Consider the following 12,585-nt stretch of genomic DNA (forward strand, 5'->3'; position numbering starts at 1 on the left):
GAAATAGCATCAACTACCTCACTAGGCAGGGAATTCCATAGATTCACAACTCTCTGGGTGAAGTAATTCCTTCTCATTCAATCTGAAATCTGCTCCACTTAAGTTTGAGGCTATCCACTCTTGTCCTAGTCTCACCCACCAGTGGAAACATCCTCTCTACTTCCATCTTATCCATTCCCTTCATAATTTCATATGTTTCTATAAGATGCCCCCTCATTCTTCTAAATTCCAATGAATATAATCCCGGTCTACTCACTCTCTCCTCATAAGCCAACCTCCCCCTCCCCAACTCCAGAATCAACCTAGTGAACCTCCTCTGCACCTCCTCTAGTGCCAGTACATCCTTTCTCAAGTAAGGAGACCAAAATTGCATGCAGTACTCCAGGTGTGCTCTCACCAGCACCCTGTACAGCTGCAACATAACCTCCCTACTTTTAAACTCAATCTCTTTCGCAATTCTATTTGCCTTTCTAATTACCTGTTGTACCTGCAGAGCAACCTTCAGTGATTCATGCACAAGGATACCCAGGTCCTTCTGCAAAGCAGCATGCTGCAACTTTTTACCATTCAAGTAATGGTCCTTTTTACTGGGATGAATTCTATCAGGGCCAGGAGACTTGTCTATCCTTAGTCCACTAACTTGTCCAACACTACCTCTTCCATGATAATAATTGTTTCCAGGTCCTCACCTGCCCCTTCATCTCTTTGTCAACTGCTGGCATGTTATTCGTGTCCTCCACTGTGAAGACCGACAAAAAATACCTATTCAATGCCTCGGCCATTTCATCATATCCCATGACCAAACATCCCTCCTCATCCTCTAAACCTTTACTTTAGCCACTCTTTATTGTTTTATATTATATTTTCTCATGTTCTATCTGTCTTTATATTCTGCATTAGTTTTTTCTCATGTTCTATCTAGCTTTTCTTTATAGCTCCTTTTGCAACCTTGAAAGCTTTCCCACTCTTCTAGCTTCCTGCTGATCTTGACCATTTTGCATGCCTTCTCTTTCAATTGGACAGCCTCCCTTATTTCCTTAGAGACCCATGGCAGATTACCTCTTTTCTTACAGTCCTTCCTTTTCACTGGAATATACTTTTGCTGAGCACTTTCAAAAATTGCTTTGAAAGTCCTCCATTGCTTGTCAACTGTCCCTACCATAAAGTCTTTGTTTCCAGTCTACTTGAGCCAGGTCCTTCCTCATCCTATTGTAATCTTGTTTGTTTAAGCACAGGACCCTGATATATAATGTTTCTTCGCACTTTCCATCTGTAGTCTAAGTTCAACCATACTGTAATCGCTCCTTCGAATGGGATCCCTAACTATGAAGTCATTAATTATTCCTGTCTCATTACACAGGACCAAATCTAGGATAGCTTGCTCCATCGTCAGTTCCATTCCATATTGTTCAAGAAACTATCATGGATACACTCAATGAACTAACTCCTTCTCAAGGCTACCCTAACCGAGCTGGTTAAACCAATCAACATGTAGATTAAAATCACCCATGATAATTGCCGTACCATTTTTACAGGTAGTTATTTCTTTGTTTATTGCCCTCCCCAATGTGATGTCATTATTTGGTAGCCTACAGGCTACGCCTATCAGTGACGTTTTCATCTTAGAATTTCTAATTACCACCCAAATGGATTCAACCTTATTCTCCATAGAACCTATATCATTTCTCAGCACTGTCCCGAAGTCGTCCTTAAATGTCAGAATTACATCACCTCCCTTACCTTCCTCTCTGTCCTTCTGAATAGCCTGATACTCCTGGATATCTAACTCCCAGTTGTGACCATCCTGTAAACATGTCTCTGTAATAGCTACTAAATCATATTCATTCGGGATGGTTTGTGCCATTAACTCATCTACCTTATTATGAATGTCACAACCATAAGTGCCTTTATGCTAGTTTTCATACCCTCATGATTTCCAACATCTCTAATAATACCTTCTGAGTTATCCTTCCTTTTTACTTCTTTCATAGTCTGCCTTGTAGTTAAACCCTCCAGAAAACATGCTAATCTGCTGCTTACCTTTTTATTTACCATCATACTTCCAGTTGTTTTCCACTTCTCTTCCCCTCAACTCTAGTTTAAAGTCCTAGTGATCATCCTATTTATCCTTTTCACTAGAATACTGGTTCCAGATCAGTTCAGGTGGAGACTATCCCATTGGTACAGATAAATCCTGTTCCAAAACGGATGTCAGTGCCCCATGAAATGGAACCCCTCTTTCCCACACCATTCCCTTAGCCATGTGTTTACTTCTCTAATTTTCTGATCTCTAAACCAATTTGCACGTGGCTTGGGTAGTAATCTGGAGATTATAACCCTTGCAGACCTGTTCCTTAATTTTGTTCCTAGTGCTTGATAATCCTCAACAAGTCCTCTTTCCTAGCCTTGCCTATGTTGTTTGCCAATGTGGACCACAGCAACTGGATCATTGCCCTCTTATTCCAATATCCTTTCAAGCCAGCTAGAGATGTCCTGCACACTGGCACCAGGCAGGGAACACACATGCGTTACTCTCGATCCGGCTTGCAAGGTACACTATCTATCCCCCTAATTATAGAATCTTCTATAACTACCACTTGTCTTATTGCTCCCCACTCTTGAATAGCCTCCTGCACCATGGTGCGGTGGTCAACTGGCCTATCCTGCCTGCAGCTCTTTTCCTCTTCCACACAGGGAGCAAGTACCTCATACCTGTTGGACAAGGTCAAGAGTTGAGGCTCCTCCATTCCTGAACTCAGGATCCCCCTACCTGCCTCACTTGCAATCTCACCCTGCTGTCCCTGATCACTGACTGAATTTAAATTACTTAATCTACCAGATATAACTGCCTCCTGAAACAATGCATCTAGGTAACTCTTCCCCCACCTGAATATGCCCCAGAGTTTAAAGCTCAGATTCGAGCTATCAATTCTGAGCCGGAGTTCCTCCAGCAACCAATACTTGCTGCAGATGTGGTCACTGAATTTCACAATAGGATCAGTCAGTTCCCACATCATATGGCTGTAGCACATCACCTGCCCAACCATCTCTACTTGGTTAATTACTTTATTAATTTATATAAATTTATGAGCTAACCCATCGATGTATTCCATAATTTTATACACCTCTATGAGGTCCCTCCTCAACATTTTCTGTTCCAAAGAAAACAACCTGAGCTTATCCCGCATTTCTTCACAGCTGAAATGCTCCACCCCAAACAACATTCTGTGAATCTTCATTGCACCCCCTTTAAGAATAGGTGACAAAATTGCCTCCACCATAATCCTCAGCATGGTTGCCCTCCAAGGCTGTGCACTCAGACCCCTACTATAAACCTTTATATACTAATGACTGTGTCACCAAATTCCACCCCGATTCCATTTACAAGTTTATTGATGTCACCATTGTTGTAGGTTGGTTCTCAAAGAACAATGTGACAGAATATAGGAAAGAAATTGAGTACTTAGCAGCATGCTGTAAAGACATAAATCTCTCCATCAACACAAGCAAAGTGAAGGAGCTAGTCATTGATTCAGGAAGTGGAGTGAAGGGCATGCCCCTGTCTGCATCAATGGTGCTGAGGTGGAGATGGTCAAGAGCATCAAGTTCCTGGGAATGATGATCACCAACAAGCTGTCCTGGTCCATGTATGTCGACCTAATGGTCAAGAAAGCATGATAACATTTCTACTTCCTCAGGATGCTAAGGAAATTTGGCATGTCTACAAAGACTTTTACCAATTTCTTTTGATGCCCCATAGAAAGTATCCTATCTGGATGCATTACAGCGTGGCCTGACAACTGACCTTCTGAAGACCACAAGAAACTACAGAGAGTCATGAACACTGCTCAGTCCAACACATAAATCAGCCATCCATCATTGACCTCATCTATACCGCAGCTGCCTTGGGAAAGTAACCAACGCACTCCAATTTAATTCTTATCCTTCCTCTTCCATCGGGCAGGAGATATAAATGTACAAACTGATTAAAGAATACCTTCTTCGCTGCTGCTATCAGACTTTTGAACGGACCTCTCAAATGTCAATTCTGATCTCTCTCTGCACCTTCTGTGCAGTTGTAACATTGTATTCTGCACTCTATTCTGCTGCCCTGAGGCAGTTTGTATGTTATGATCTGCCTGTACAGCATTCAAAACGATACTTTCCACTGCATCTTTGTACATGAGACAACAATAAATCAAACTCAAACTCCAATGTAATCATATCCTTCCTATAGTCTGGTGACCAGAACTGCAGACAGACTCCAGCTGTAGCCTAACCAAAGTCCATCTCCAGCATGAACTCCCTTTTCTTATCGTCTACGCAAGCAAGTCCAACGCCTTCTTAACTACCTTTAACCTGTCCTGCCACCTTCAGGGATCTGTGAACAAACATCCCAAGATCCCTCTGTTACTCTGAGCTTCCTAACGTCTTTCCATTCATTGAAAAAGCCTTTGTCTTGTTCCTTCTTCCAAAGTGCAACACCTCATATTTATCAGGGTTAAATTCCACATGTCATTGATCTGTCCATCTGATCAATCTGTTTACATCCTCTTGTAACCTAACACCTTTCTATTCAGTGTCAATCATCCAGCCCAATCTTTCTGTCATCTCCAAACCTACTTATCATCCCTCCCAAATTCTCATCCAGATAATTTATGAATATTAATATTGCACTATTTGTTTGGGGTTTTAATGGTGTATTAATGTTATATTGCTATACTCAGTATTATGTAGGTGTGCTCAGTTAGAATTACACAGATGTGCTTAGTGTTATAAAGCTGCAAGGATTGAAACTGACATGCTGAATCGTTTTTTAGAAAAGTTAAAAACTATTTGGCTGTAAAAACTGCTAGCAGGAATTTCTGGCTAAAAAGCTTAAAATTGAATTCTGGTGGTTGTATTTTAGATTAAGATATAAATGTAGTTACAAGATTTCTAGAAGTAGAAATCAACATAGAAAAATTGGTAAGGAATAATAAAATGTTGGATCTTCAAAGCAAAGTCACATATAGCATTATCTCAAATATACAAGTCCTTTTACTTTCAGTTTTCTTTTACTGGAGATCAAACAGTCTTATATAAATACTATAGTTCTCTGAGATATCTGTGCTTCACTAATCCTGGCCTCTTGAGTGTTCCCGATTTCAAATGCTCCACCGTTGATGGCCATGATTGCAGTTGCCTAGTCCCTAAACTCTAGAATTTCCTCCCTGCACCTTATTTTTCACTGTTATATCTTTATCTGTTCCAGAGTTGTTTTTTTGATTTTAATGGTCCTGATGAAAGACCTTGGGACATACATTGCGCTGATCAGATGATGTAGACATAAGTTGTTGCTGTTAAAAATGTGATCCTAAATATCTTCAGTTGTTCATGATTCTAACTAGCTAACAATAAATTCACATTTACGGCTGTAACTGACCTCCTTTCTTTCTTACTTCAGTTAGGACAAACTGCCTGTTGTCCAGTTGAAAATAGGTTGGCTTTAATTTTAGTCGGGAGCATTTTTGTAATGGCTGGGAATGGGAAAGCCCATCTGTATGTAGCTTGGGCCAATTTAACTCCAAGGTCTCAATTCATAATAGTCTAGATCACACTCAAAAGCAAGATTGATGTCAGGGCCAGTGAGCAATTACAGAAATCGAACAGGACACATTAGGATATTGGAGGCACAAATTAGCAGTCTTTGATAAAGTCGACGGTGGGTAAGATTGTAACAGCTGATAGGAGTGCCAAGTTGAAAAGTCAGGTCTGGGCTGGGAAGATCCGAGAACTCCTGCGAGATCACAGAAGAGCACTCCTGAACATGTAGTTATTGTAGTTAAGAAAAAATGTTGCATATGATAAACATGGAAAGAAAGGAAGTAGTATTGGGATTATCATCCTCGAAAATAGATTTAAAAAAAAAAATATAACCTTGAAACTGTATAAGTCACCAAAGCAAGATGAAAAGTACCCCAGGTATTAAAATAAGTCAGACAGGAAATAGCAAAAGGACTGACTCATTTTCCAATCCTCAGTGGTGTGGGGCTAGAGTACTGCTAATGTCTGTTTTAAAAGGGAGCAAGGAGTAGATTGAATAATTACTGGCCGGTTAGTTTAACTTCCATTGTGGGAAAATTATCAGAATCAATTATAAAAGCAAGGATTAACTGTCACTTAGAAAAGCACAAAATAATCAATGATAGATTGCTAACTGTCCTTGACTAATATAGTTAAAACAAGTAAAAGTTCATGGGATCCAGCAGAATATAATGAGCAGGATACAAAATTGGCTGAGTAGCAGGAAAACAAAGGTTAATTGCAACTTTTGTAACTGCAAGGCTGTTTCCAGTGGGGTTTTGCAGGACTCAGTATTAGTAGTACATATTCATGATTTGAATTTAAATGTAAGGGATATGATTCCGACGTTTGCAGGTGATACTAAAAATTGGCTGTGTGATTGTTATAGAAGAGGATATCTGTACACTGCAAGATGATATCAATGTACAGGTCATATGGGCAGAAAGTAGCAAATGGAATTCAACCTGGAGAAGTGTGAAGTTATAAATTTGGGGAGGTCAAACAATTCAAAGGAATATGCAAATAATAGAATATTAGAGAAAGTCAGGGATCTTGGAGTGAGTGCTCACAGTACCTTGAAGGTTAGGTTTATAAGATAGCAAAGAAATCATATGGAATCCTTATTTTTATTAGTCAAGGTATCCAAAATATGAATAGGGAGGTTACACTGGAACTGTATAAATCATTAGTTAGGCCACAACTGGATGACAGTGTGCAAGTCTGGTCCCCTCATTATAGAAATGATATAATTATGCTACAGAGTAGGTACAGAGGATGTTGGTAGGACTGAGGAAAAAAGGCAGCTTTGAGGAAAGATTGAATCGGCTGGCATTGTTCTCTTTGAAGCAGAGATTGACAGAGATTTGATTGGAATGTACAAGATTGTGAGGGGCCACAGTGTAGTGGATGGGAAGGGCCTATTTACCTCAGCAATGACCAGGGACACAGACTTAAAAAGATTAGTAGCATGGGAAAAGGTCCAGAATCCACTGCCTGAAAAGAAATTGGAAGTAGAGACCCTCAACTCATCTAAAAAGGTGTCTTGGTATGCACATCAAACACCACAGCCTACAGGACTATGGGCCACAGGCTGACAAGTAGGATTTGTAGGATCGGTCTTGCAAATGGCATAAACATGATGGGTCAGATGGCCTTTTTCTGTTCCGTAAATCTTCTTTGATTCTATGCTTTAATTTATTTAAACTTACCATGTCCTCCTGTTGTTAGTCAACACCCTCTGTAGTGCTTCAGCTGTCAGCATTCGCAGTGGGCTGGCCTCTCTGACTTACCACAAAATAGACATTGCAATGCTAATGACAGCTTGTATTATATGTTAAGATGTTATTTGGTGTAAACAATATTTGAATTTCATATAAATTATGCCTTTAGAATTATATTTAGAATAATTATGAATGCTTTCCATATTGATAGGAATTTTATTGCAGATGTTAAACAATATTGTTGAAGTAGCAAAATATACCTAAGTGTTTCACACTAATTTTTCAGAAAATAATTCCACAAGTTATGCCATGAATTAGAAGCCTTGGGTTCAACACTAACATCTAATGACATTGCTACAATGCCTGTTCTTCTCTGGTGTGTCAAGTGCATGTCTTTAGCTCTTACCATAAGAGTCAGAGACAGCAACCATGGAATGGAAACAGGAAGGAGAAAGTGAGGACTGCAGATGCTGGAGATCAGAGCTGAAAATGTGTTGCTGGAAAAGCGCAGCAGCTCAGGCAGCACCCAAGGAGCAGGAGACTCGACGTTTCGGGCATGAGCCCTTCTTCAGGTGTTTGATGTGCATACCAAGACACCCTTTTAGATGAGTTGAGGGTCTCTACTTCCAATTTCTTTTCAGGTAGTGGATTCTGGACCTTTTCCCATGGGACTAATCTTTTTAAATCTGTGTCCCTAGTCATTGCTGAGGTAAATAGGCCCTTCTCATCCACTCTACTGTGGCCCCTCACAATGGAAACAGGAAGGCAAGGCTGCAACATATCATTACACCTAAAAATTGAATCACTTACTTCACTCCATATCGATCCCGAAACATGATATGGTTTCTAAAAGTGCGATTTACATCAAGGTCTATTTGTTTAATATCAGCTGAAACACTTTGTGCTTGTAATTTCATTTTCTGTAAAATAAAAAATCAAATTCTCTGTTACAGTTGTATAGTACATATTTAATTGTGTGAAAGTGTCACAAGTTATTAAAAATACCAACAATTTTGGCCCAACAGTTTCATGTTAGAGTTTGTATGCATACAAGCTCCATCCTCACCTTCTTGATCAAATCTCATCAACATATCCATCTAATCCTTAATCTCTCATTCGCTTATCTTGGTTCCTCTTCAATGCATCTGTGCTATTTGCCTCAACTACTCTTTATGGTTATTTAGCTCCACATTTGTACCTCCTTTTCTCAAGAAGTTGGTCCTACTGGATTTATTAGTGAACATTTTATTGTTATGACTATATATCAATTATCAAAGTAATAGAAGGTGTCATCTATAATACTTAAAAAAAACACTCACTCAGCAAAGAATTCAGCAAAGGTAAGTGTGGGTTCTGCAAGGACTATTCAGATCTCAGATCTCACTCCACATTTCATTCAAACATGGTCAAAAGAGCCTAACTCTATAGATAAGATGAAAGTGATTGCTTTGATTCCAAGGCATCAAGTAGTTTAAATAAAACTGAAATTTGTGAAAAATCAACAGAAAATTTCTCCACAGAGACAGATGATTGTATTTCTTAAAAGTCAGTCATCTTAATCCTAGGACATCGTTGCAGGAGTTCCTCACAGTAATTCCTTTGCTCAACAATCTTCAGCTGCTTCATCGATGAAGCGCCCTTCCTCAGAAGATCAGAGATGAGGATGGCATAATGTTTAGATGCATTGCAACTCTTCAGATACTAAAACAGTTCACACCCACGTGCAGCTGGACCTGGACTACATTCAGGTTTGAACCGATAAATTGTGAGTATCGTTCATGCTGTATAAGTGAGTATCGTTCATGCTGTATAAGTCACATACAATGACCATCTCCAAAAAGACAAAATGTAATTATCTCCCCTTAAATCCCAAAGCACCATTCTTACTAAACCCTACCATCAATATCCTATGGTTTATCATTAAGCAAGAAACTTAAGTAAACCAGCCATATTAAAAAGTGTGGCTGCAATTTTAGGTCACAGCTAGGAAATCGGTGGTGGGCAATTTACTTCCTATACCCTCAAAGATATTTCACAGAGTCTCCAAAAGGTTATAGATATGTTAATTGTAGTATTATGTGGGATAATGTGAGGTTGTCTACTCTGGTATGGAGAAAAGAAAAACAAAATGTCATTTGAATGAGAACAGACTGGGCAAAAGGATCTGGGTGTCTTCATGCAGGAATCAAAAAAGTTAGCAAACAATTAGGAAGGCAAGTAGAATGTTGGCATTTTCTCAAGTGGATTGTATTATATAAATAGGTGAGTCTTGCCAGAACTATAGAGAACATTGGTGAAAACACACCGTATACAGTTTGTCTCCATTTTTAAGGAGGAATATAATTGTCTTGGAGGAAATTCAGAGAAGATTCACTGGAATGAAGGGATTGTTTTGTGAAGAAAGACTGAACAAGTTGGGCCTATACTCATTGGAACATATATAGTTTGAGGAAGTTTGCCACAGTAAATGCTGAGAGAATATTACTTCTTGTCAGGGTACCTAGAAGCAGGGGCAATTTCAGAATAAATTGTTTCCTGCTTAAAATGGAGATGAAAATAAACTTCTTCTCTCACAGGGTCATCTCTGGAATTCTGTATCTGAGACACCAAATGGAGCTGGATCATGAATATACTTTAAAATGGAGTTGGCACAGATTTTTGATCAATGAGAGTGTCAAGTGTTACTGAGAACATTTTGGAAGTTTAAGCTGAGGCTATGATCAGATATGATTTTTCTGATTTTAGGGCATATTCAAGGAATCAACTGACTTACTCATATGTAATATGTTCTAATGTACGCTATCCACTGGACAAAATTCAGGAATGTGACAGAATACTCCCCACTTGCCTCAGCTTCAACAACCCTTAAGATTCATAGCATCCATAACAAAACCTCCCACTTCATTTACACCCTATTAACTATCTTACGTATTCACTCACTCCTTACAACCCTGTTGCACATTGGCAGCACCATAAACCATTTGCTGTATAAGGTGCACTATAGTATCTCAAAGCTTCTGGTTCAGAAGTACAGATGTTTCCTGCTGTGCCACAAGTCCTCTTGCATAATTAAGTGGTACCCCACCATGCAATAAATTTGAGCCTATGGGTCCTTCACAGTGCACATTACGATATTGAAACTATAAAAGGTATGAAAGGCCTTTGGACATTTCATTAATTGAATTATATGTTCCTCCATAATGCATTATTGTTTGAACCAATATCTTGGATATAATCCTAACGGTGTAGTCCTGGTCCTGTCAGCAAAGCCTGGTATTCAAAAACGACAAAGCAATAAAAAGCGAGAAACACCTTGCTGTTTTTTAGTCAACTACTTAATACAAAAATAATTTCTTCAATAATTTACCTCATATTTTCCTTCATTCTCAGATTTCAATTTTTCTAAATCTAATAGCAGTGACCAAATCTGACCCCGCAGCTGTAGGGGAATTCCTTTGTAAATTCTTCGTATCATCTGAAATAAAAACACATGCCAGCGTTCTCTTGTTAATCATGTATGTCAATTCTGCACTCATAAAACACAAGATATATGTAGTAGCCAATTATGCATATATTTCTATTTGGAAACTTATCTGTCAATGAATGATATATTTTACTGTTATTTTTCTAAAAAGTCATTGTAAATCACTTATTCAACAAAATAATTCATCTTAATCATACACAATGTAAAACTTATTCTTTTAGTACCAAAAGATACAACTGATCTTAGAAGAAAATGTACACTTTAATGGATATATAGTCAAGGTTTTTAATTTGGGTCTTGAGAAGAATCACTGGACTCAAAACACTAACTCTGTTTCTCCTTCCACAGATGTTGCTAGACCTGTTGAGTTTCTCCATAACTTAGTTTTTATTACTCCTCATAACTGAGCCAGAGGGTGAGCTCTGATGGAATGTTCCACCGTCACACCATAGAGTTGAATCCGATCTTGACTCTACTAGTGCGCCTAAATTCTCAGAGCTCTGCAGCCCTGACAACTTTTAGCAAAAGGTGCTGCCACTTGTAACTTGAACCCTGTTCACTAAGCCAAATTCATTGTCCAGAGCTACAAAACCCATTGGTGCCAAATCACATTAGCCCCTCACACTGTGGTGCTGATTTTCATCTTCAGCCATGTGAATTTAGCCATCTTAATGACTTACAATTCAGTGGTGAGCTGCCAGAGGGCTCAGAGCATTAGTAAATAGATTACTGCTTTTGGAAGTGATGACAATGAATTGGGATGGCAGGGGAAGAGGAGACAGATAAATAGCAATGCTTACTGCCCATGCAAGAAATGCCAAACAATTCTGCCAAAGCATATCCTGGTCAACGCTGTAGATTAGTAATTGGTTGTAAATCTTCAAATCCCCAAATAAACAAGCCAGCAAAAAATGATTGACTTCTTTTTCAAAGCAGTTAACTTACATCATAGAAAAATGTAATGTAACGAAGTAAAAGCTTATACATAAATCTTAAATTTCTTTCAGCTGGCAAGCAGGAGGCATGAGATGACATTCAATTTTTTAACTAGGAGACATAATTCTTGTTAAAATCTCAGTTCACTTACCTTCCAAATATATCAAGGTGCTTTAATTAACTCAAAACTGTAGATGTAAAATGACCTAAGTGAATCTCCAAGGCCGATTAAATGAACCTTATCCATTTAATTGAGGGATGAATTTTCCACTGTTAAATCGATATTAGATCACGCAAAGTATCAAAAATAAATTTATAATCCACACATTTGCAAAATAATTGTTCAGGAATAATTGCTCCTGTGTGCTTTTTGCATTCAAGAGATATCAGGAGAAAGGATTGCTGGTTCAGTCACAAATATCTGTTGTTTCCTATAGCAACAGACATATCAACAGTCATTAAAGCTAAATCTACTATGATGTCCCCTGGAAGTCATACTGTAAAGGTAAAATAGGGAAGCACAAATCCCTCAAGAGCAGTATTTCATTCATAGTTGGCATTCACTGTTCTAAACAAACATATATAACCATAATCAGCACTAATACAATCAACTACAACTCTAATTTATCAACTAGCTAAATAAAGGTTAATAATCTAGTTTTTCTGCCATAACTCAAATGTTAAGTAGTAGAAAATTTGACTGATATCCAGTGTATTTCTGGTATTGCCTGTTTTTATTCCATTATTCAGTTTATGTTTTTACCTCCTAAAATTGTTTGAGCCTTTCATAAATTGAACCCCTTGAATCAATGCAATTACATTATTATATGTTCCTATGCACAAAAGATATTGGTTTTTCCAGACAGTTGTCACTGGAAA

The 12,585-nt window shown here is 38.5% G+C and overlaps 1 protein-coding gene across 5 annotated transcripts in view; it reads right to left on the reverse strand.

The window, feature by feature from the left end:
• Positions 1 to 12,585, reverse strand: part of LOC122557824 (uncharacterized) — a 272,621-nt gene that overhangs the window by 104,987 nt on the left and 155,049 nt on the right. For all 5 annotated transcript variants that reach the window (XM_087996567.1, XM_043705913.2, XM_087996568.1 and 2 more), the window contains 2 exons: positions 10,654 to 10,761; positions 8,097 to 8,206 (listed from right to left, as the gene is read on the reverse strand). In XM_087996567.1, coding sequence (XP_087852693.1) covers positions 8,097 to 8,206; positions 10,654 to 10,761 — 218 coding nt within the window. The remainder of the gene's footprint in view (positions 1 to 8,096; positions 8,207 to 10,653; positions 10,762 to 12,585) is intronic.

The sequence above is a fragment of the Chiloscyllium plagiosum genome, unplaced genomic scaffold (assembly GCF_037043375.1).
Source record: "Chiloscyllium plagiosum isolate Xiang-an unplaced genomic scaffold, Cpla_swu_hap1 HiC_scaffold_18, whole genome shotgun sequence".
NCBI classification, from domain to species: Eukaryota; Metazoa; Chordata; class Chondrichthyes; order Orectolobiformes; family Hemiscylliidae; genus Chiloscyllium; species Chiloscyllium plagiosum.